Raw genomic sequence first — 24,540 nt, forward strand, 5'->3', positions numbered from 1 at the left:
GCCATGCGCGAATTTACTTGCTAGCTGCAGGCTGTACTGAATGCGTTGTCCATTATTAATGTCATTGCGTGCGCGTGTCATTTCTGGTCACCATGGAAGTCGAAGAGCTACGAAAGTAAGCTAGACATCGTGAACCCGACAAAAAATTACTGTCCATTAAGCTGATTTTTTTAATGGAAAGATATTTTCGTTATTGCTAAGTTTATGTAGCTATTTCTATATATACCAAATGATTCTCCTCGATTTGCCGCCCTTCGAGTAACTGCCGCCCCCAAGCGACGTCACTGCATTCCAGTACCTATCCTGTTAATGTACTTCAATGGCGGCAAGATTGAAATCTCTGTAGTTTCAAAACGTCCGCGACCGAAATCGAAGAGACGCGACATGCTAGTCTCCCAGTCTCTCAGTTTCCAATCACCTATAAAACAGTGGTACCACTATCAGTACCTAGATTCGATGAAAAATCATATTTTTTTTTTACGAAAATTGGTGCACTGAACTGAACTAAACAACTAATAGGTACTACCTAACAAGTCAAGATGTCAAAAGTTAAAGATGGGCAAACCGAATTTTTAATAATTAATATATTGTGGCAGATGTTGAGAAATACTCCTGCCTGTATAATAATATTACAGGCTGCCATAATATTCCCGTAAAGATATTACGGAAAAAGCTAAGAATGAAGTATGAAGGACAATCAATGGGTTTGACAGTTTGAGGTTATGAGATTATTAGGTTTCAGTAGCGCCGTGTGCTAAGCATCAGTCAGTGGCCAGTTCATGAGTTCCATACCAACCAGTTCGTCAGATTTTAGTTTCTGCGTGAGCGGATGGCCTTACGAGCTCGCGCAGGCAGTTTTCTGATCCTGAAAAGATCACAATATGGGACTCCACAGAGTGAAAGTTGTTTTAACAGATTTTTGTTTTCACGATAAATAATTGATGTTAGCCACTTGCTCAACCTATTAAGGTCAATACTGTGATACCAAACACACTTAAAAAATCAATATGTATATTTGGCAGACCCAGGATTATAACCTAAACCACACGACGTTTAAGCCGCTCGGCAATCGTGGGCGCGAAACTTTACTCTGGATTTATTGAAAACGAATAAATGGCACGCAAAAATTACCTACAATACTATGGTGACGATTTCGCAATATAATACTTTGAATAAGATATTAATTCTAGGACGCGTACTATAACTCGGTGACGAAAAGATGGCAACACTGATGTTGTTTATGTTAAAGAGACTTTTGACACTTCACACGTCTATGCTTGACACGAGTCTAATGTCATAATATTATCTATCATTGACAGATCCGCATAACACTCGTATATTTTTGAGTTAAATACGCAAAATGGATGTAAAACGCGAACCAGGTGCAGACGAATCTAATGTAGTACAGCAGTGGTATGATGTACCAATAGATCGCGCAACAAGAAGTCCGGATGCTGTCTACATAAAGCAAGAGATTGCAGACGATAACATTTGCATATTTGAGGTTAGTTTTTCAAAAGACATTGTATCGAACGATATTAAATATATATCTTTTAGTAATCATAAAACACTTATACACATAGAAGAAAGCACTAGGAATCTGCCAATGTAGATGTTATTTATTCACATCCTTTAAGAGCATACTTCAGTGAAACGGCAAGTAATTTTCAACTATAGGTGCGACGAAATTTTGGACACTGAAAGTCGAGCTATGAACACGTCAATTTGTTTTGTGATGGCGTTGAGGAGTTAATTCTTAAATCGTGTAAAGATGACAAAAAAACTTTACCCATTTACTTGAAAAAGAAAACAGGTCACTGAATATAAATTATAATTATTACTAATAGAACAATAAACATAATATTACATGGACGCATGTTCAATTTTTATGACAAATTATGTTTTGTTCTGCACGCGTCGCGTAGTCACGATCGTTTTAGTTTAGATCGTGCCTCAGCTGAAGTATAGCCTTAATAAACTGAATCTGTTTACTTTTCTTCTGGCATTAGAGTTTTTTAGAAGACCCATACTAATTAATGTCCGCAACACAAGCTGGGGTCATTTTATAGTAGGTATCAGTAGCGAAGGGTGGAGGTAGGCTGTTAAGATCCGCCATAAATAGTGCACATTAAATGTTGTAAGGCATACGTCTTTGTTTTTATTGAAATTAGACAACAATTATTTACAGATAATGTTGATTAGTTTTTAAAAACAATAAAACCCTGCCTAAACCATACCATAAAAGTTTTAGTATACTTTGGGCGATAGGTACCTACAGCAAAATTGTGCACACTTTTCAATCGCTTATTTGTTTTCATTGGATTAAGAATTCAATATTATTACCCTTATTGTAGGTTAATTTTTTTAAATTCATTATGCCCTGTCTAAACCAAAGTTATTTATAATTTAATTGCATAATTTTAGATATTTTATAGATAGATGAGTATTTTTGACTATTATTTATCGTGGCTTGGTTTCGCAAGTTTTAATTATTGATTTTATTAAAAATAAACCATCACCGTTTGTAAATTGTAGTCTTATTTCAACGAAAACAAATAGTACGTATGACTGACAAAGTTTAGTGTGCACTATTTATTGTGTGATCTTAACAGCCTACCTCCAGCCTTCGCCACTGTTAGTTTCTATAGTGATCGAGGTCTTTTGACACAAAAAATCAAATGAAAACCCTGAAATAAGTAAGAGGCTGTGATAGGTTTTTTTTTTGTTTTTAAGACGATACCATCAGTGAAACGGCAAATAATTTTCAACTATAGGCGCGACGAAATTTTGGACTCGCTGGCATTCGGAGTGAGAACGTTGAGCTGTGAACACGTCAATTTGTTTCGTGATAGCGATGGGGGTATTAATTCTTAAATCGTGTGAAGATGACAAAAAAACGTTACCCATTTACTTGAAATAGAAAACATGACAATGAATACGTTATTATTGTTACTAATAGAACAATAAACAGAACATTAAATGGACGTATGTTGAATTTTTATGTGAAATTATATTTCTTTTATTTTGTTAACTGTCAAACTGTAAAAATTCACGGTGGAACTGCATTGTATTGTTGTTTAATTTAATAAAACGCAATTTTTGTAGTACTTATTCCACTTTTAATCAATAGTTTAGGACCGGTTTCGTCCGCCTCAGAGGGACATTTTCAACTTGTCCTTGTTGAAAATGTCCATAATTTATTTAATAAAAGTGGAATAAGTACTACAAAAAAATTGCGTTTTATTAAATTAAACAACAAATTATATTTCGTTCGGCTCGCGTCATTTGCACAATCTCCGCATAGCCTAGTCACGATCTTTTTACCTCACCATGCCTCAACTGAGGTAAAGCCTTAAGAATTCAATATTATTACCCTTATTTTTTTTAAATTCATTATGTCCTGTCTAAACCAAAGTTATTTATAATTTAATTGCATAATTTTAGATATTTTATAGATAAAAGAGTATTTTTGACTATTATTTATCATGGCTTGGTTTCGTAAGTTTGAATTATTGATTTTATTAAAAATAAACCATCACCGTTTATAAATTGTAGTCTTATTTCACCGAAAACAAATAGTACGTATGACTGACAAAGTTTAGTGTGTACCTCCACCCTTCGCCACTGGTAGTTACAGATCTACAAACGTAGGTATCTAAAGAATGGATGGGGGCGCCACCGTCGAAAACTACCCAATCAAGACTCACAGCTTTACAGAATCTGACATTCGAATGACGTTTTCAAAATGGCGTCCATATTATGGTAGTTCGTAGTTCCATTTTTGACCTTTCTTTAGATACATACGTTAGTGGAACTGTACTATGGTGTTTGTGATCGAGGTCTTTTGAGACTAGAAAACAAATGAACACCTAAAATACGTAGGTTGTGTTATGTTTTTTTGTTTTTCAAAGAGTCGCCGATATGCTGAAAAATACTGTAATGTAAATATTGTAATTTAATCATTTTTCTTGTTTACTTTCAGAATCCATCAGTTGACATGGCCACTGTAAAATCGGAAACTGATTTTCAACGATCTGACTTCCATGGCGAGCTTACTAAAGATGCCATACACCCAATATCAATCAGTCCTGATGTGAATCCTGTCGCAGGGTGTTCTTATACAGAGAGCAGTACAGTACACAAGGTTTATTTCATACATAATTTTGAAAAACATTTTCTGAGAAAATATATTATAACCAATAGAAAAAAACTTTTTGAAAAAAGTAAGCCACCCCGGCAGGAAATCGAACCCTGCATCTCCTGGGTTTACGTCCCGTTCGTGCATTACCTCTATGCTACAAGGACGTACTAATTGTGACAATTTTTAACTATTGGCATTTTTAATACCCACTCATTAGCGTTCTTCCAAATCAAGCTACTTTGAAAATCGGTTTTATGTATTAATTATGTATGTTCGGTAATTAGAATGGTACATTCTTAAATCTTGTGAATTATTCGTTGAATAAAAGAAATAGTTAATTATAAGGTTTATTTCCATCTATTTTAAATATGATGCTTTCCTGCGCATCTATTCTATACACAAGACTGCTATCAGTAGATGTCAAGGGTAGTTTATCTATTTTTGTATTTTAATGTATTATTAAATTCTTTATTTTTTTTAATACATATTTCAGTTGTGAAAGTTTTCAGGACCCATTGACAAATATGATGAAAGTATTATTTATTCATGATACCTATATACAAATGTTGCCTCAAGCTTAAATTTGTAGTCAGCTACATGTTAACTAGTTAAATATTGAAACTTCTTGATATTGTAAAGAAAACTTTAATTTTATTAGTGTTGTAAAACCTTCTATTAAAGATTTAGGTCAAGCGTTTACTTCTTGCAGATTTCTTCTTCCCAGCAGAATATCACAACATGTGACAATACTACTGACGGCTTGCTGGCTGATTCGTGTAATTTTGTCTGCAGTATATGTAATATGGCATTAGAATCCTTAAGTCATTTACAAATTCACAAAACCATTCATAACGATTCAACTACAGAAGAAATGAGGGAAATAGATCCCGAAATATTACATACAAAAGGCTATAAAACTGAAAAGCGATATAAATGCGACATATGCTCTTTCTCAAGTAGAACTGCCCAAAATTTGAAAGCACATACAATGACACATACTGGTGAAAAACCATTTAAATGTGATAATTGCTCATACATTTGCTCGCGGCTCGGTAGTCTTAAGAGACATAAAATGACACACTCCGGAGAAAAACCATTTAAATGCGACGTATGTTCGTACACTGGGATAACGTATCATGAAATAAAAGTACATAAAATGACTCATTCTGGTGAAAAACCATACAAATGCAATGAATGCATTTTTACATGCTCGCGACTAAGCAGTCTTAAAACACATAAAATGACACATTCTGGCGAGAAACCTTTTAATTGCGACGTTTGTTCTTTAACATATATAACGTTACAACAATTAAAATTACACAAAATGACTCATACAGGTGAAAAACCTTACAAATGCGATGATTGTTCTTATATGTGCAAACAGCCACATCAGTTGACTTCACATAAACTTAAACATAATGGTGAAAAACCATATATATGTAATTATTGTTCATACACATGTTCGCATTTAAGCGGTATGAAACATCATAAAATGACACATACCGGTGAAAAACCATACACGTGCAAAACATGTTCTTATACATGTAACAGCTTTGAAAGTTTAAAAAAACACAATATGACACACACTGGTGAAAAACCATTAAAATGCAAGCATTGCGCTTTTACCTGCACTACATCTCATAACTTGAAAACACACACCATGACACATACTGGAGAAAAACCTTATAAATGTAATGCTTGTCCATATACATGCGCTCAATCTCAAAACTTAAAAAAACACAAGATGACACATACTGGAGAAAAACCATACAAATGCGATATTTGTTCTTATACCACTCTTACGCAAAATTCATTAAAATTACACAAAATGTTGCATACTGTCTGAGTTGGGATATGCTTAATATGTGAAATGGTATATACTAGTAGTAAAGGCCTTATAAATGTGGTGTTGGACTTATGGAAATATGCTAAAACATTTGAAGGACAAATTAAAAATTCTGTGAGTATGTAATACGTTTTCATTAATAATGATCGCGAATCTTTTATCTCTTAAAATGTGCGATTTGTTGTATAAAATGATATGGTACTAAAGCGAATTAAATAGGTATATATTTTTTTATATGTCAAGGGTCGGTAAACTCTTGGACCAAAAGAGCTAAATATGAGTATCAGAATTTTTTTTCGAGAGCCATTCATATATTTTTTATAAATATGATTAATTGCTGTGAATTTTATTGTTTATTTATAAAGTTAAGAAGAATTTGGTCCTAAAACTAACGCAAATATAAGTATTTTTATTGTTGAAATTATAAATATAATTTTTACAGAAAATGAGTTACATCCAATTTTCACGCATTCGTTAAAACTAATGTAAACAATGACCTTCCTTGCATTTCTTTTGAGAATGTTTATGTTTGGTATGTAACTTGTAGTTTTCAATTTTAGGCGCGACTCCAAATTCTCATCGGTTATTTGGCTTCTCTAAATGCTATTTATATTGTTCATATTTGAAAATGATTGTTCACATTGTTACCAGACAAAAAAAAACCCCTGGTCCGCAGTTTCAAATTCCAAATCCGCAACCTAATCAAACAGCCACGAATAATGGTTCGTCTCCCCTGATTTACGAAATAATATGATCACGACGCATTTGAACAGGGCAAGTAACTGCGCCCAGATTCTAGGAAATGGTAACTTGCCGAGAGACGAACAAAAATTTACCGTAATTTTGTTTCATCCCTTTGCCCCTCCCTCCTGTCTCATCACCCATAGATCCGTCGTAGATAATTGCTGGCAGTACAAATTCTCCCGGGAGAGTGGTAGGTGTCTAGGACCACGCGCTCGGCGTGGCCTGGCCGGCCCTCCTCAACGCGAAGTGCAAAGCCACGCTTGTCTCAATATGATAAATTAGTGAATCTCTTTCCCCGTTATTGTGTTAATAATAATCCCTATAACCACCTCAAAACCACGCGTCGCGTCCTCGATAAAACGCTTTCGCGCCAGTTTGGCTAATGTGTTCAAACACGTGCTCCTACATAGTGACTGTGCGATAGCTAAATCTAAAAAGTGTAATTAATAATGTAAAACAATCGATGTCCACCCTTATGTTATTACAACCCACGCTTGTATAATTTAGTGTAATTAAATATATCCTCTGCGCGGAGGTTTTGAATCGAAGTTTCTGTGTTATAATTATGTCCTATGATGTCACACCTTTCCCCCTGGTCTAAGTGATGCTGATGAAGGATCCCACCAGCCTACATGTGAGTTCTACCCTTCTTCTCGGTATCAACATACATAATAATTATTACGTATACTCGAATATGAGTTCGGAAAGCTATACCATGTATTAAAAATCGTAGTATCTACCTTATTATGTAGTTCTTTTGGAGCGCTCCGCTGTGTTGTGAAATTAAATTGCATTTTTCTCTGTCCAAATCCTCAATTTTGGTGCCAAGACCTACAAATTTGGAGCTATATAACTCTTTGCTTGTTAAATCCACCAACAAAAATCTATTTCAAAAGTGCTCGTGTCAATATTAAATGGAGAAAAATTTAATTTGTCGACTTTTGCAATGGACGGATCTAAAACGACAACAATTATAGGTACCTTTTTTGTAAAAAATGTAAATTGGGAATTTGGCAAAGAGCCGCACGCCAATACCCAAAGAGCCGCATGTGGCTCGCGAACCGCGGTTTGCCGACCTCTGTTACATTTCAATAGTTAGAACATTGTAGTAATATTTTAGAGACATGCGTTATAAAAAATTAAGTTTCCTACAACTCGCTATAACATAGCACATAACGACTAGGAAATGTCCCAGAAGAAGGTGACTGTTACTGGTGACTGGGACAAAACAGTGACGTCCGTGGGCAAAGTGCCGCCCTTAAGCAATCTTAAAATGCCGTCCTCTCTTATATTTATCGTATGATGAACCTAATTACATATCTCATGCATTTTCGGGTACCTATAATAAACAGACATACACCAAAATTATAAATTGACATAGGTCCACACCATCTATTGAAAATTAGAGCATTTCCAAAAAACCTACTGTCAAACGTGGTCATTTTAAGTACGTGGAAGTCTGTGGCGCTGACAGGTTTCGCGGGATCCATGATTAAACTTTACCAGTGCGATAATAATATTGTAATAGGTATTGTCTTTAATTGTGTTTACTGTCAATTCATGGTGGAAATGTAATGTATTGATAATTTTAATAAAATCGCAAATAATATTTTAACGGGTATTTTTTTAAACTAATATATCGAAAAGCGACCGCATTGTCTGCTTCATGAAAAACCCCCGCTGCTCTCAAAAGTTTTACTATTTGTTTTCGTTTCTTCATTCGCCGCCTTTTATTATGTGTCACTACAATGCAAGACATGGCCTGCTTACCACCACGGGATGTCACTGTTTCTTCGAAGTTGATTTTGTTAGAGTTTAACATAGTCAGTGATGACCCAAACAAAATGCCGCCCCTAGGCAGTGCCAAAATGGCGCCACATTTTTTTATACATTACCTACTTTGTATCGTCCTTTCATGACTCGAATATCTAAGAAATGTGTTGTATGAATATATTACTAACAAGATATATATCACCAAATCTAATTTAAATGGCATCTCTGCTTCAATAGGCAATATTGCGAGTCTACGGTTTCAGATAGGTACGTTTAAAAACTCTTCCAAAACTCGCGAGTGAATGGCAAACATATTTGAATAATAATTTTTAAATTAGGTATGCACGTGTCATTGCTGTTCACCAAGAACGTGACAACACAAGTAAACTAGACATCGCGAACCCGACAAAAAAATAAAGTCCTGTTAAAATATGAATCTCTCTTGGTCGTGCACTCATGGCTGAGGGTCGTGACATTTAAATTTCGCCATCCTTGGAGCGACCAAGACTTTCCATCCTTCTCGATCTTCCGCTTCTCTCAGGGCAGAATGGATGGTGCCCCCAGTCAGCTCTTTCACTTGGTCGCTCCATCGCGCAGACGCTCTTCCTCTGCTTCGCCTTCCCTGGAGGCTACCCAAAACTACCAGTCTCTCCAGGTTGTCCGGTCCGCGCCTGACAATATGTCCAAAAAACTGCGGAAATCTTCTCAGACATATCGTCGAGAGCCGTTCCTTTAACTTCAGTCTCTGGATGATTGACTGGTTCGTCCTGTGCTCCGTCCAAGAAATGCAAAGCATTCGGCGCCAACACCACATCTCAAAGGCATCAATTGCCTTCCGTTCTCTTGCCTTCAGGGTCCACGACTCGACTCCATATAGGAATATCGAGAACACTAATGTTTGAACAAGCATCATTTTTGTGGCAATCGAAATTCCCCGATCCTTCCATATAGTGGTAAGGCGTGTCATCGCACTTTTTGCAATTTGTGTGCGCCTTTTTATTTCCGCTTCGCATCCGCCCTTTCCACTGACGGTCGATCCAAGATATACAAAGTCGTCGACTGTTTCGAGGTTTTGGAGTGTACTTGGTGTTGGTAGAACGTTGGCCCGATCAACAACCATTAACTTGGTCTTATTCATATTAATAAGGAGGCCGTATTTGCGACTCTCTTCCTCTACCCGGTGTTGCAGCTCTGTGAGTTCTCTTTCATCAGCAGCGATTTGAATAGTGAAATTTGAATAGTACCTAATTAATACCAACCAGTGAGCTGATTTTTTAAATATATTTCCGTTATTACTAAGTTTAGGTAGCTATTTCTATATATACTAATAATTCTCCTTGATTTGCCGCCCCCAAGCGATGATAAATCTGCCTACCCCCACGGGACGTCACTGAAAATAGTTGGATATGATCAGCGCTTTGAAAGGTGGAAATATATTCGATGATTGGCAGTCTTAGCAGAATATGTTATAGCACTATAAAAATATGAGTTTAAAAAAAACCAATGCTTTATCAAATATTAGGTCTTGCTTGTAATAAAAATGATATATTTTATAGGATTTATTATTTTCTTCAATAATAATCATTTTTTGTAATAAATATAAGTATATCTTTTTGGTCCAGGGTGTGTTATATTTCTATATTTTTTTATTTTATGTTGTTAAAGTGTCGATTCATGATAGAAATGCATTGTATTATTAATTAAATAAAACGCAATTTAATAGTACTGATTCCACATTTTTTATTAAACATTAACGGCCCACATGCTCAGCGTACGTCAAAATGGAGCTTTTATGCTATTTTCAAAGTATGATCCTGGACATTCCTTATACGTTATAGATAATCTATTTACATAATTTTGAAGCCTTATTATCCTTTATATTTATTTGAAACATTTGATGACTGCATAAAGTATTTTTATTACCTAAAATAGTATTCTTTTTAACCCCTCGCTCTAATATTTTAGAATATAGTCATATTTCAGTACGTCGATGTGAAGTGGTGTTAAGATTTTTTATATTTATTAATTTTTAAAAGCATTTATAAAACCATTAGTAAAATTTATAACGACAATATTAAAGTGAAATATTTACAATAAAAAATGTGGTACTGTTCGGTTTATAATCTCTGTGATCCCAAATTTGACAAGAATTTGGCATTTCATTATTCAAAAAATGGGCAATATTTACACATTTAAAGATAATTTTAAAGATATTGATTATAAGCTATGTCTTTGACCATTCAAATGTGATAAACATTCTACGAATAATGTTTGCTTTATAATAATTATTGACCTAAGAATAAGGTAGTATTTTTTTGAAATACGCCATTTCTATTGGCATTTCCCAGTGGCTAAACTATAACATACAGTCGTAGCCATAAATTGACAAACGATAAATGAAGTAGGGAGTAAGATCATGTTAACGCGCATATTTGAACATGTACCATTTAAAAAAAAAATCGGTTAGGTATGCTTTAAAATAGCATAAAAACTCCATTTTGACGTACGCTGAGCATGTCCTTCCTTGAACTGTACCAATTTCACCCGTTTCAGAGGGAGATTTTGTCAAGTAGGGTAAGTTGTCCAGTGATTGAGCTCTAAATGGCAGAGCATACTGAATGAATCCGTGCGATGTGCGTAGGGCGCGGGGGGCCTAAACGGCTTTGCGCAGTACGCTGTGTGCTTCAGCACTTAAACAGAATTATTAACTATTGTAAAATATTAAAAAATGTATTCTCTAATTGTTCCAAAATAATATATTGAGCTATGACTTATATAGATTTAAATAAATTTCATAAATAGAATGTTCAATAAATTTCTATTTAATAAAAACAAACCGGTGTGTGTACTTATGTAGGCTCGTTATGTTCAAACACGCGAGTTACGATCTTAGATCTGCGATCTTACTCCCTACCTCAGTTATCGTTTATCAATTTATGGCTACGGCCGTATGTTGTAACTTAACCACTGGGAAATGCCAATATAAATGGCGTATTTCAAAAAAATACTACCTTATTCTTAGGTCAATAACTATTATAAAACAATCATTATTCGTGAGATGTGTTATCACATTTGAATGTTCAAAGACATGGCTTATAATCAGTATCTTTAAAATTATCTTCAAATGTGTTAATCGTGTTCTTTTTTTAAATAATAAAATGCCTTATTCTTTTGGTCACAGAGATTATAAATATATTTTTTTATCGTAAATATTTATATTATTTAAATAGTACACAATATTCACTAATGGTTTTATAAATGCGTTTAAAAATTAAAAAATCTAAAAAATCTTAGCACCACTGCACATGGATGTACCGAAATATGACTATATTCTAAAACATTAGATCGAGAGGTTTAAAAGAATACTATTTTATATACTAAAAATACTTTATGCAGTCATCAAATGTTTAAAATAAAGATAAAGGATAATAAGGCTTCAAAATTATATAAATAGATTATCCACAACATTTAAGGAATGTCCAGGATTATGCTCTGAAAATACCATAAAACTCCATTTTGACCTACGTTGAGCATATGGGCCTTTAAGGTGAATCAATCATTATTAATACTAGCAACTGAGGGTTACACTTAAATTTACTAATTAAAAGTATTCAGGAAAGGTTACATAGTATATTAAGAAAAATATTACGAACATCTTATTTTTTATTTTATTTATAAAGTCAACAAACACTTACATTTTGATTACAAAAATATGTTATAAATAGAAGGGTGAAAAGTTATAGCAATTAGCAGTTTGTATATATAAATTATAATTTAGTCAAGCCTAACAATATAGAAAGTAAGACGAACATAAATATAAGCAAATTACATAATATCAATGAGGAAAAATATTGAATAATTATAGACAAAAATGTTACTTTTTTGTCTAGAATTATTTAATATTTTTCCTCATTCATCTTATATAATTTGCTTATATTTATGATCTTCTTACGTATTATATAGTATATGTGTATTAGAAATGATTGAAATTTATACATAATATGCGTTAACTAAGATCGAACAGAAAAAGAGAATAATAATAAATGAAAAAAACATACATTTAAAATTCGATTAATGTCCATTATACAAAATAGACGTTGCCAAACAGCTGAAATGGAGATAAGTGGGGCACATTGCTCGCCGAAAGGATGGCCGCTGGACAAATGCCGTCATCCAATGGTACCCAAGGGGCACGAAACGGCTACAGGGTCGCCCTAAAAGCCGCTGGATTGTCGAACTAATAAAGTTCGGCGGAAATACGTGGCAGCAAACGACACAGGACCGAGAGAGTTGGAAGAAGCTTGGGGAGGCCTTCATCCAGCAGTGGATTGACCCTGGCTGATGATGATGATACAAAATTGTGGAGATAGCGCATTTAAACGAAACAGTTGAATTATTGAAAGGATGAACAGTGGAGAAATACATATTGTAATTTAATTTAAACACTTACATGTCTAACAGATTTTTAATTACAAAGTTTACACACTATTATTTACAATTATTCACATGTTATCTACAGGCTTTCATTCTAATTTACACAAATCTACACAAAAGGTGACCCTCATTCATCTTTCATACCACCTCGCCAGGTTTTCCATCTACGTCTTACACAAACAGTTTCGAAAGCATAAGACATGAGACAAACTCCTGGAAATAATCATTTTTAATTAATCAAGGAATTTGGGCATACGGTTAGTTTATCCAAGTGACTATTGGATCAGGTTACCTGTTTAGCCCTTTCAAATGTTCCAGGGTAGGCGGCTGTAGAGAACCAAGGTTCCAAGGGTGTGTCATGATATATTTTTTATTTATTTTATACGTTCAATATATACGTATATATACCTATTTAAAACTATAACATGCCATGAGGCTTGATTACAGAAGTGTGGTCAGAAATAGAAGTGAAATAATCACAACACCCGAGCTATAAGAAAACCACATAAATAATATTGTGACCTCACCTGGCACGAACCCAGCGTTCCCGGATTATAAATTAAATAAAAACTCTCCAGATAAAAGATCAGCATTGAACTACAGGTGAGGAGCTACGGGTGACAAATGTTGAAGTTCTCAATCGATTGGGGAAGGACCGAGAAGTTATATGTAGTATTAAAACGAGGAAACTACAATACCTCGGCAACATTATGAGAGGACAAAAATACACCATTCCCCAACTTGTCATTCAAGGAAAGATCAATGGGAAGCATAGCAGAGGACGGCGCCGCATTTCGTGGATTAAGACCCTCCGTGATTGGTACGAGTGCAGCTCCACCAAACTGTTCCAGGTAGCAGGCAACAAAGATAAGATCGCCTTGGTGGTGGCCGACCTCCGCTAGGGGATGGCACAATAAGAATTGAATTACGAGGGTTGCTGAGTTGTTTTTCTCCGAAAAGCAATGATTTTTTTTAATTTGATTCAAAACTTAATTATTTTATAATAATTAGGAAACAGTTTATTTAATAAAGCATTTTTATGCATAAAGCTGAGTACTTATTAGCTAGCCCTAACTGTAACTGTATATATTTAAACCAACTATAGATGGGGAATGATTATTTGGTGTCCATACTACTTACTGTATGTCCAACAGTCACAGTTACGACTCTTCAATGGGTACTCAGCATAAGATGTATAAATTAGTTTGTAGCCAAACTTTTCTTTAAATTATGAAAACCAATTTAAACAGTAAAAACAAATTACAAACTATAATACTTAGTCACCAATAAAATTAAGTACAAGAAAATTAAAATATTGCCACATACACATTTAAAGCTTCATCATAGCTAGAAGTCATCATCATCAGCCGGGGTCAATCCACTGCTGGATGAAGGCCTCCCCAAGCTTCTCGGTCCTGTGTCGTTCGCTGCTACGTATTTCTGCCGAACTTTATCAGTTTGTCAATCCAGCGGCTTTTAGGGCGACCCTGTGGCCGTTTCGTGCTCCTTGTGTACCATTGGATGACGGCATTTGTCCAGCGGTCGTCCTTTCGGTGAGCAATGTGCCCCGCCCATCTCCATTTCAGCTGTTTGGCAACGTCTATTACATCGCGTACTTCTGTCTGCTTCCTAACCCATTCGTTTCTCTTACGGTCCTTTCGCGTGATGCCTAACATACACCTCTTCATGCCTCGCTGTGCAACTTTCAGCCTTTGGACATCTCTCATGTTGAGGGTCCACGTCTCGCAGCCATATGTGAGCACGGGACGCACACATAGGTTGAACACAATACGTTTAAGACATAATGGTAGGTCATTCTTGAAGATACTATTCAGACGTCCGAAAGCACTCCATCCCAGCTTTGTTCTGCGAGCAATTTCATCGTGCATGCTTCCGTCTATGGGTACCTGCTGTACGAGATAGACGTAGCTGCTGACTTGCTCGAGCTCGGTTCCATCAATACATATAATCGCAGGGTCCGAAAAACAGTTCCTCATCACCTTTGTCTTTGAGACATTTAGACGTTGGGTATAGCTAGAAGTAGTATTAGATGTTATAAATAAATGGCAAGCTAGATTCTTGTATGTATGTCTCAATTTATGTATTTTGAGTCTACTAATTTTCAGAAAAAAACTAAAACATACATCGCATTGGTGTTGTTTTTAGCCAGTTTGTAATTGCATCTTTTTAAATGACCAATTTGCAGATAATTTTTAAAATACAACATCGTATTGATGTGGATTTTCACCAGTTTGAGTCATTTTATGTCTTGAGACCACTATTTGTAACGAATTTTATTAAATAAACATCGCATTGGGGTAGATTTTAACCAGTATGTGTCATTTGATGTCTTTTGAGATTGGAATATTGAAGAAATTTTTTAAAACACACATCGCACTGATGTGGTTTTTCATCTGTGTGTGTCATTTGATGTATTTTGAGATGACCAAGTTGTCTGAATGTTTTGAAACATGCATCGCATTGATGTGGTTTTTCACCAGTATGTGTCATTTGATGTCTTTTGAGATGATTATATTGCAGAAACTTTTTAAAACACACATCGCATTGATATGGTTTTTCACTAGTATGACTTGTCATTTTATGTCTTTTTAGATGACTGACGCTCACAAAATGTTTAAAACACACATCGCATTGATGTGGTTTTTCACCGGTATGTGTCATTTTATGTCTGTCGAGATCACTATTTGCTATGAACTTTTTAAAACACACATCGCATTGAAGTGGTTTTTCATCAGTATGTGACATTTTATGTGTTTTTAATTTACCGATTCGCAGAAATTTTTTAAAACACACATCGCATTGATGTGGTTTTTCACCAGTATGTGTTTCTTCATGTCTTTTGAGATTACCAATTCGGTGAAATTTTGTTAAACAGACATCGCATTGATGTGGTTTTTCACCAGTGTGTGTCATTTTATGTGTTTTGAGATCACTATTTGCTCTGAACTTTTTAAAACACACATCGCATTGATGTGGTTTTTCACCAGTATGTGTCATTTCATGTCTTTTGAGTTTACTAACTATCTGAAATTTTTTAAGACACACAACGCATTGAAATGGTTTTTTAACAGTGTGTGTCATTTTAGGTCTTTTGAGATCACTATGAGTTGTGAATGACTGCTTTGAATTCTTGCATGAATTGATGTGATCATTTAGATGATTTGCAGATTCAAACACTCCATAACAATCATTGCAAATAAAGTTATGTGGAAAATATGTAACCCTTCTCAACATAATTCGAACCACCTTAGGCAAGAATAATTTCTGAACTTCCTGTTTGACGATTAGTTCATCCGTAGTTATCTCTGAGTGCCGCATTGACATATTATTGACATCAACTGTATCTTTTGTAACGATATCCAGTTTATTACTGTGAGGTCCTGTGTACCATTGCTGGGCAGGAATCTACAATTAGAATAGAGTTGGTATATTCAATTTGATAACATTAAAATATGGTTGTATTCCCTAATATTGCATAGATACTATCCTGTATTTGGACAGTTAATTGTTAGCAATACTGCGTATTTTGAATCATGAATGATTTACGCTACCCACCAAATTATCTAAAAATAGATGTCGATTTGCGCAACTTATATATAACTAAAACTAATTACAAGATAAAAAGAACTTTTTATATACAACGTTTTTAATTTTTCTGTTGAGTCATATAAACTTGACTTGACTAGCTTAAACGATCAAAAAAAATGTACTTGGTAGAAATAACACTGAAATGTCATTTTGACATTCATATTGATTTCCATAGTAACACACGTATATATTAATAATTTAGTTGCTAGGACCCCAGACCCCTAGCAACCAATAATGGTGTCGAAATAACTTTTCATACAAAACAGATTTAATTGAAAATGAATTCAATTCCACTTAAAGATGGCTAAAAGTATTAAAAACAATGCATTTGACGATCAAAGTAAGTAAACTTCTTCTGTGCATAATAATATCATAATGCACTAGGACGTTTTTCAATGTGACAGTCGATTCTAAACGACAATAACTAATAACTTATTTATACTCTTCAGTCATTATAGAATACTAAACTCTGCTTGCAAGTTTTTTTAATCAATAAATAGTATGGCAGTGGACCACTAGTAGCTTGTGCAAAAAGTTATGCTCAGGCTTTATTAATCTAAAGATGGCGGTGATCGGGGTTAAATAAACAACTCGTATAATAATTGAACGTACCTGGTCGAATGGCTTGTATTTAGTATAAGAGCAGCCAGGTAGAGGGGACTCATTTTGAATTTGGCGGTTTGCATTGTCAACAAATTCTTCTTTGATGACGACTCCCTCATTCTCATTCTCAGACTTTATATTGATCAAAACGTTCTCACTTTTCTGAAAACAACATCATTATTAATAAAATGTAACAGTATCACCATTATGATTAGCCAGAGCAAAAGAACTGATGCAGAAGGCCTCCCAAAGCTCTTTCTTGTGCTGTCAGCGGTCGCCAATGTAGAACTGCATTCAGCAACCGGCCCAATGCCATTTAAAAGCTTAACAGCATAACATCACGTACTTTTGTCTGTCCATGTTATGTTGAAGCTATTAGTATTTTTTTAAATTATTTTTTATACAATTCGCACAAGTTGATTTATTATTTATACTTCAAGCATAATTGAAGGTAATTATTTAAAATCCATGCGCAAAATGAGGCTGGAGATCGCGTTAGTGAACCACGATTAACAATATTGATTTGAAAATATGGATAAAATTCAACCGGACGAGATGATGGTTTAAACGGAATGTCACTACGTACCATCGACTTATTACCTATGGCTATGTTCCAGCTAACCACCGCCATATTAAGATTAATAAAGCCTGAGCATAACTTTTTTCACAAGAAACGAGTGGTCCACTGTTGTGAAAATCAGATCCCAGATTGCTTGACATATTGATTCGCCCTTTCTCGTTTCAAATTGAATTATAAAAAAATCTCAAATCAAATATATTATTAACTATCAGTGTTATTAATAAATAATATACATTCTTGTTATTTATCAGCTGTCAAAGTCAGACTAGTCCTTCACACAAAAACCGGTGTAATATCGATTTCAAAAAAATATGTAACATTGATCTCTGCATAACATTTGTAGAAGGTGTGTTAATGCTAGTGTATTATTTATCATGTAACTTATCCATTCAAATCAAACCATTCCCTATGTGAACACGACAGACGCGTCAGTATGAGCACTCTATAGAAAAATGACAGGTCATCCATAGACAACAACGGGAGGGGGGGAAAAAGTAGGACCAGTCGTTGTGAATGTATCGGCTTTCTACTTGATTCGGCAATTATTAATCTAAAGATGACGCTGAATCTCGTCGTTCGATTTTTAGCCGTGACGGCCAAAACCGTATCGTGTGAAAGGAGCGTTACAGTGCTCCAAAAAAAGTGGCTTAAACTGGACGCCCAGAATTTGCTTTGTTGGTAACAGCTGCGGTGGCCATATCCATGAAATCATTTTTAAATTTTGTGTACCTATAGATCTTTCGAATAAAAAAAAATGCTGTACAATTTTAAGTTCTATCGGGCTTAAAAAAACAACATGTATAATAATTGAACGTAGGTACCTGGTCTAAGGGTATGTATTTTGAATAAGAGCAGCCAGGTAGAGGGGACTCATTTTTAATTTGGCGAATTGCATTGTCAACAAATTCTTCTTTGATGACGACTCCCTCATTCTCATTATCAGTCTTTATATTGATCAAAACGTTCTCACTCTCCTGAAAATAACATCATAGTTAATCATATGTAAGTCCTCTTTCTTTCTCTTTCATCTGCAATCAGTGGCCTTCAATGTATGACATCATTCGGCAAGTGAGTGTAAACACACCGAGCAACCTTCCGACCCGATGCCATTTTATCAGTTTAGCTGCATAATATGGTTATGTGTAAATTGTAGGTAAGTACGTAAAACATTTCACCGTGGCACAGTTCGCCGCGAGCTTTCTTATCGGAAAGAGATGACCGTATAGCTACTATACCAGGGGGGCAAACTTTTTGGATGGAGGGCCAAATTCAAGAATTCAAAATGAGCCGCAAGTAAAATACCATTTTTAGATATACACTATTTATTATCACGAAAAATAAACATTACAAAAAAATTAATGAGAAGAATGGAACTGTTGTACATTTTTAACATTTTTTTTTAATTCAGGTGTTAATTTTGTAGTTGATATTCTCAAAACTGCTTATAATTAATGGGCATCAGAGATATTTGATCGTAAAGAATTTTTATTGAGGCTCATGATCGAAAATGTTTGTTCATATATTATATAGGTTGATCCAAAAATAACGAATATTTTTCTTGCATAATCTTTAAGTTGGTCGAATTTGTCTGAATTAAAGGCACTGTAAAATTTGGAGATCTCTTCACGACGATGCAATTCTCTTAAATCAGCGTCTCACTGCAGATCAATAATCTCAAGTTGTAGCTCTGTCGGTACACGATCAATCTCTATTGAAATCGATGTTCAACGTAGAAAATAGTGGTTACATAGTGTGAGACTAGACGCAAGGAAGACGTACTGAGATAATACATTTACGAAACAACAAATTCTTCAAATTTTAATCTATTGTTAATATTTATCAGAAGTACAATTAATGATGGCGGGCCGCAGTTTTCCCTCCCCTGTACTAAACGGTCTCTAATTTTATTAGATTTAATATGAACATCAATTCAATTTTAATATATGACCATATATTTCTTCACGGTGAAGTATGATACGACGAACTACATACGTACAAGTTTCCGGACACGACATTTATCATCATCTACCGAAATTAGAGAATTTCTACGAAAAATACTCTCAAACACCGGTAGTTTTAGGTACACGGAGGTCTGAATCGCTGACTATTTTTTGTCAAATTTAAATGTACTTTCTAATGAGGTGACTTCACTTCCGCTTCCTGGAAAGAAGCCACTACTTTCAAAAGTTGTAATGATCGTAGTCGTTGTCTATGAAATAATATATCAGTGGCGAAGGCTCCATACTAAGCGATTATTTAAAGCTTACCTTCTATTTTCAAGTATTTAATTTAAATAAATAAATATCTATATTGTAGGTTATAATAAAAATATTGATTGTCATCTATCGTCGTTATTTATAAGTAGAGCGTTTAATTTAGTCAAGTTTCGAATCAAAAGTAAATGACGGAACGTCACAACGTGAGTGCTATTTTTAGAATTATTTCAACCACAATCCAAGCCGAATTTTCTACCGCAATTCAGTTGCCAAGTTCATGCATGTCTGCGTTTTTGTTCCCGATTCGGAAGCGTAAACAGGACAAGCTTATGCGCTTTAATGATTTGTTTATTGTCTATGATTATCTTCTAAAGCAAATAATAAATAATAAGGAAGATTAAAAAAAATAATAACTATTGTGTTCGATCACATAATTATAATTTATAAATTGTTATTAAAAATACATATTGTATTAATTCGCGATTATTATTTAGGTTACTTCAGTCATAGATAAACATAACATGCTATTCATAGTTCATGTCATTTTGACATTTCAAAGCGGTGATAAAGATTTATTTTATAATACAAAATTCAGTGTGTTACTGTGTTTTGAATGTGGATAAATTATCTCATATTGTACCGAAATCATTCGCCAGTGCTTTAAATATATAAGTATTTAATTTAATAACGATTGCATTTAAAAAAAATCATTCCCGAGATTGGCGTTTCTTCAAAAATTAAAAATTATCAAAGCTTGACCTTCCAAGGGTTCATTTAGATTTGAATACAGCAAAAAAACTTATATTAGACATTTTCACAACAATTTATATGATAAATATTTGTTTTTAACTGGCAGTTATACATTAAACAAACTTTTTTGTTGGCGATGCGTATTGTTTGGTAAAGAAAAGTATACGTGGAATTTTACTGCCATAAGTGATTTAAATAATTTGACAAATTCAGCGGTGAAACCTATGACCAGTGTGTCGTTATCATTAGTGTGCACCTATTCATCAGTAGTAATATCGTAAGTATTATCTTCTTATTTCCCGTAAGTTACTTGACAAGTGTGCTCTTTTTCTCTGGTCCCCACAGCTTACCTCTTTCCAAAAGTCACCCTTCGCCACTGTAATATATTATCCTAGTTACTCTAGTTAGTCAGTTCAGTAATAACACATTCAGTGTAAACCGACAAGAACCGTGTTTTATTTAGACATTAATTTTATGTCAGTACCTACTATACGACCCAAAGAGATTGGACGGTCTTTTAAATACGGCCATATATTTCCGATACGACATTTACGGTGAAGTGTGATACGGCGAACTGCATACGTACAAGTTTCCGGACACGGCATAACATTGCGTACTCTTGATTGCCACCATAATCAGTCTTGTCGGGTGATGTCAAACGTGTGCCTTACCATGTTCTGTTGAAGCTACTCATAATTTTGTGATTATTTTCACACTATTTGCACATATTGATTGATTATTGCACTTGAAGCATATAATATTTACCTTACAGTATCACCATTATCATCAGTCAGATCACGTCATAGATTAATAAAGCCTGAGCATAACTTTTTGCACAAGCAACGAGTGGTCCACTTTTCAGCTGTCAAAATCAGATCCCAGATTGCTTGACATATTGATTCGCCCTTTCTTGTTTCAAATTGAATTATGAAAAATTCTCAAATCAAATATATTAACTATCAACGTTATTTATAAATAATAAACATTCTGTTATTCATAATTAACTATTTCTTTTATTCAACGAATATTGATTTAAGAAACAAAAATCGATTGCCATAGTAGCTTCATTTGGAAGAGCACTGGTAGGTATTAAAATTGACCAATAGTTAAAATTTGTCGCAATCAGTATGTCACCTCGTAGCATAGTGGTAATGCAACGGATAGGGCGTAAACCTGGGAGATAAGGGGGTTCGATTCCTTGTCGGGTTGGCTTACTTTAAAAAAAAAAAAAAGATTTTCTCTATTGGTTGTAATATATTCTCTCAGAAAGTGTTTTTCGAAATTATATATATTCTGTTATTCATAAGCTGTCAAAGTCAGACTAGTCCTTCACACAAAAACCGGTGTTAATGTCGATTTCTAAAAAATATGTAACATTGATCTATGCATTACATTAGTATAAGGTGTGTTAATGCTAGTGTTTTATTTGTCATGTAACTTATCTATTCAAATCAAACCATTCCCTGTGTAAACACGACAGACGTGTCAGTACGAGCCCTCTATAGAACAATGACAGGTCATCCATAGACAACAACGGGAGGAGCGGAAAAAGTAAGACCAGTCGTTGTGAATGTATCGGCAGTGGTCAGAGCCAATCCACCGATGGAGAGGGCCTCCCACAGCCCTTCCTTCTAGAATAATCGTGCTTACTTCAGTTTATAAATTGACTTCACATTTTGTCAACACAAGTATGAATACCCTCGCATAAACAAATTATGAATCTACTTACCTCTTTGAAGTGGATAATATTGCTGTCGTCCTCGACATTTTCCTGTTTGACTGACACGTCAAATCGACATTCGCTCTTGAGGTGATTTGGGTCAATCCATTGACATGTGCCATCGCTGATTACCTCCGCCGCTTCTTCAGGCAATATTTCATCGATTGTTTCGGTTTTTACTTCCATTTTATGCGACATTTTACATCAAAATCGGTCAATACCTTTGCGTGTCACTGGTTATGCCATAGACTAAAATACTAATTGCTGTCTACCATAGACATTAAAAATTGGATAAAGTGTTGCCATTTTATAACCACGCGGTCCAAAATATTTTTGTATTTCGTCAAATAATATTGAAGTACCTAGGTAGGTACGCGTTGTCTTCTTTAAAAATAAATAGGTTTTTTGTTTCTTACAAAAAAAATAATTGAAGCGCCTAGTTTAAAATTCCCCTAAAAAGTGTGGCCGCGTGGCATAAGCGTTGGACTATCACGCTGTGGGTCTCAGGTTCGATTCCTGGGTCTGGCAAGTACACATGATTCGTATAGTATCAAAAGTAGAATTGTCGCAAATATATCGAAATTTAACTAAGTATGCCAAATTATTCTTCCGACCATAATGTACGACTAGCAATATAATATTCAAATCAAAATCATATCTGTGTGGTATAAAATTGTGACGGAAAATAGGGCTTGGTATCAGAATTAGAACTGTTCAATACTTTGGAAACGAAAGTAGAACTCTTGAATTTGAATTTCTAATTTCTAAATGTAGAAACATATTTCATGCTATTATAACACTAAAAAACCCAACAAAACGTTTTTCGTCATTTTCTCGAAATGATGAATAACGCACAGATCTACTTTTGATACTATACGACTCAGTCATATTGTTTTTCAGTTTGTGTGTGAGTCAGGGTATGGACCTAATAGGTTGAGCAAGTGGCTGACATCCATTCCTCGTAAAAAACAAAAATCTGTTAATACAAACCTCTACTCTGTGGAGGCCCATATGATCCTATTAGGATCGGACATGGTCAAAAAAAAAAAAAAAAAGTGTTTTGAACAATAATTTTGAGTTAGATTCTAATAGATTTTAGTTTTGTACAATTCCATTTCGGTCGGTTCAATGACCCGGGTTTCGCCTTTGAGCATTTCAGGCATCTAGCCCCAAAGGCGAAACCCGGGTCGCAAAAAAGACTCAAATGGAATAGTAAAAAACTTAAATCCATTAGAATTTAAATCCAAATTGCACCACGTACCTACCTTCGGTCGATAGTATTAATTTTGTATGTACATTTTTAGATATATTTGTAAGCTATATGATAGCCAAAGATTCAATAATTGAGCTTTAAAAAAATCCGAAACCTTCAAGTGCCATTTCAAAATCAGCCAAGTCCACCTTTAGGTATTTTTTACTTTTTTGTGAATTGCTGAAGAACTACTGCTTTCTAACTTTTCTGCATTATCGAAATGTGGAATTTATTAATTTTAAATATTTTATACTCGAAATAATATAAACTTTCATCCTTGTGACAGGACTGTGTATTTGAGAAAACAAAAAGCTGTTTTTCTCCAATTCATCTATTATGGACTTGGCTGATTTTGAAATTAGCGAAACAGGGTGAATTTCAAAACCTGCTAAAATGGTCGGGTGTGTTTTGCAAATACCCCTGAAATGTATAAATAAGCAAATCGCGCTGACGCGAATCCAGTTGTTACTGGCTCGAGTCCCGTCGGACGTATTTTTTTCAAAAAAGAGTATAGTAATATGTCAGCAAGGTACACCTACCAAAACGTGTCCTCACCAGCGCCATCTTTAGATTATCTACTTGAGTCGACAATGGTCCTCACACATTTTTCCATCCTCCGCAAAGTCATCACACAAAAAAATATTGTAAAAGAAAGTTTTCTTTGCCAGATTTTAGTTTTGCACGAAACCATCACAATGGATAATTTGAAGCGCCTAGTTTCAAAAGCCCCTAAAACGGTTTTTGAAAATTCTTGGGTTAGATATGTATTTATATGAATATTTTTATTACCTATATGATGGCCAAAGATTGAGCTTGAAAAAATGCCAAAAACCGTCAATACGTATAATCAAAAATTAGGGTACATTTCAAAA

The 24,540-nt window shown here is 34.6% G+C and overlaps 2 protein-coding genes and 1 long non-coding RNA gene across 3 annotated transcripts; 1 reads left to right on the top strand and 2 right to left on the bottom strand.

Annotated features, from left to right (window-relative positions):
* Positions 1 to 630: 630 nt before the first annotated feature.
* Positions 631 to 5,949, top strand: LOC147077533 (uncharacterized). Its single transcript, XR_015069843.1, has 3 exons — positions 631 to 1,504; positions 3,983 to 4,144; positions 4,851 to 5,949. It is a non-coding gene; the product is annotated as an uncharacterized LOC147077533 (long non-coding RNA).
* Positions 5,950 to 15,174: 9,225 nt separating this feature from the next.
* LOC147077534 (uncharacterized) lies at positions 15,175 to 16,175 on the bottom strand. Its single transcript, XM_085940871.1, has one exon. The coding sequence runs from the start codon at positions 16,038 to 16,040 to the stop codon at positions 15,264 to 15,266; it is 777 nt and encodes a 258-aa protein (XP_085796997.1). The 5' UTR covers positions 16,041 to 16,175; the 3' UTR covers positions 15,175 to 15,263.
* Positions 16,176 to 16,501: 326 nt separating this feature from the next.
* Positions 16,502 to 22,634, bottom strand: LOC147077535 (uncharacterized). Its single transcript, XM_085941110.1, has 4 exons — positions 22,426 to 22,634; positions 18,552 to 18,704; positions 17,160 to 17,312; positions 16,502 to 16,522 (listed from the first exon to the last, which is right to left on the bottom strand). The coding sequence occupies exons 1-4, from the start codon at positions 22,612 to 22,614 to the stop codon at positions 16,502 to 16,504; spliced, it is 516 nt and encodes a 171-aa protein (XP_085797236.1). The 5' UTR covers positions 22,615 to 22,634.
* Positions 22,635 to 24,540: the final 1,906 nt, after the last annotated feature.

This window comes from Rhyacophila brunnea, unplaced genomic scaffold, assembly GCF_057557595.1.
Source record: "Rhyacophila brunnea isolate RB1 unplaced genomic scaffold, BYU_Rbru_1.0 scaffold_13, whole genome shotgun sequence".
Lineage (NCBI taxonomy): Eukaryota > Metazoa > Arthropoda > Insecta > Trichoptera > Rhyacophilidae > Rhyacophila > Rhyacophila brunnea.

Coding starts and splice junctions, on each gene's coding strand:
- LOC147077534 (XM_085940871.1), bottom strand. CDS start 16,040: ATGACACACACTGTTAAAAAACCATTTCAATGCGTTGTGTGTCTTAAA.
- LOC147077535 (XM_085941110.1), bottom strand. CDS start 22,614: ATGTCGCATAAAATGGAAGTAAAAACCGAAACAATCGATGAAATATTG. Junction 18,705..22,425: donor ATATTATCCACTTCAAAGAG/GTAAGTAGATTC, acceptor TGTTATTTTCAG/GAGAGTGAGAACGTTTTGAT. Junction 17,313..18,551: donor AATACATACCCTTAGACCAG/GTACCTACGTTC, acceptor TGTTGTTTTCAG/AAAAGTGAGAACGTTTTGAT.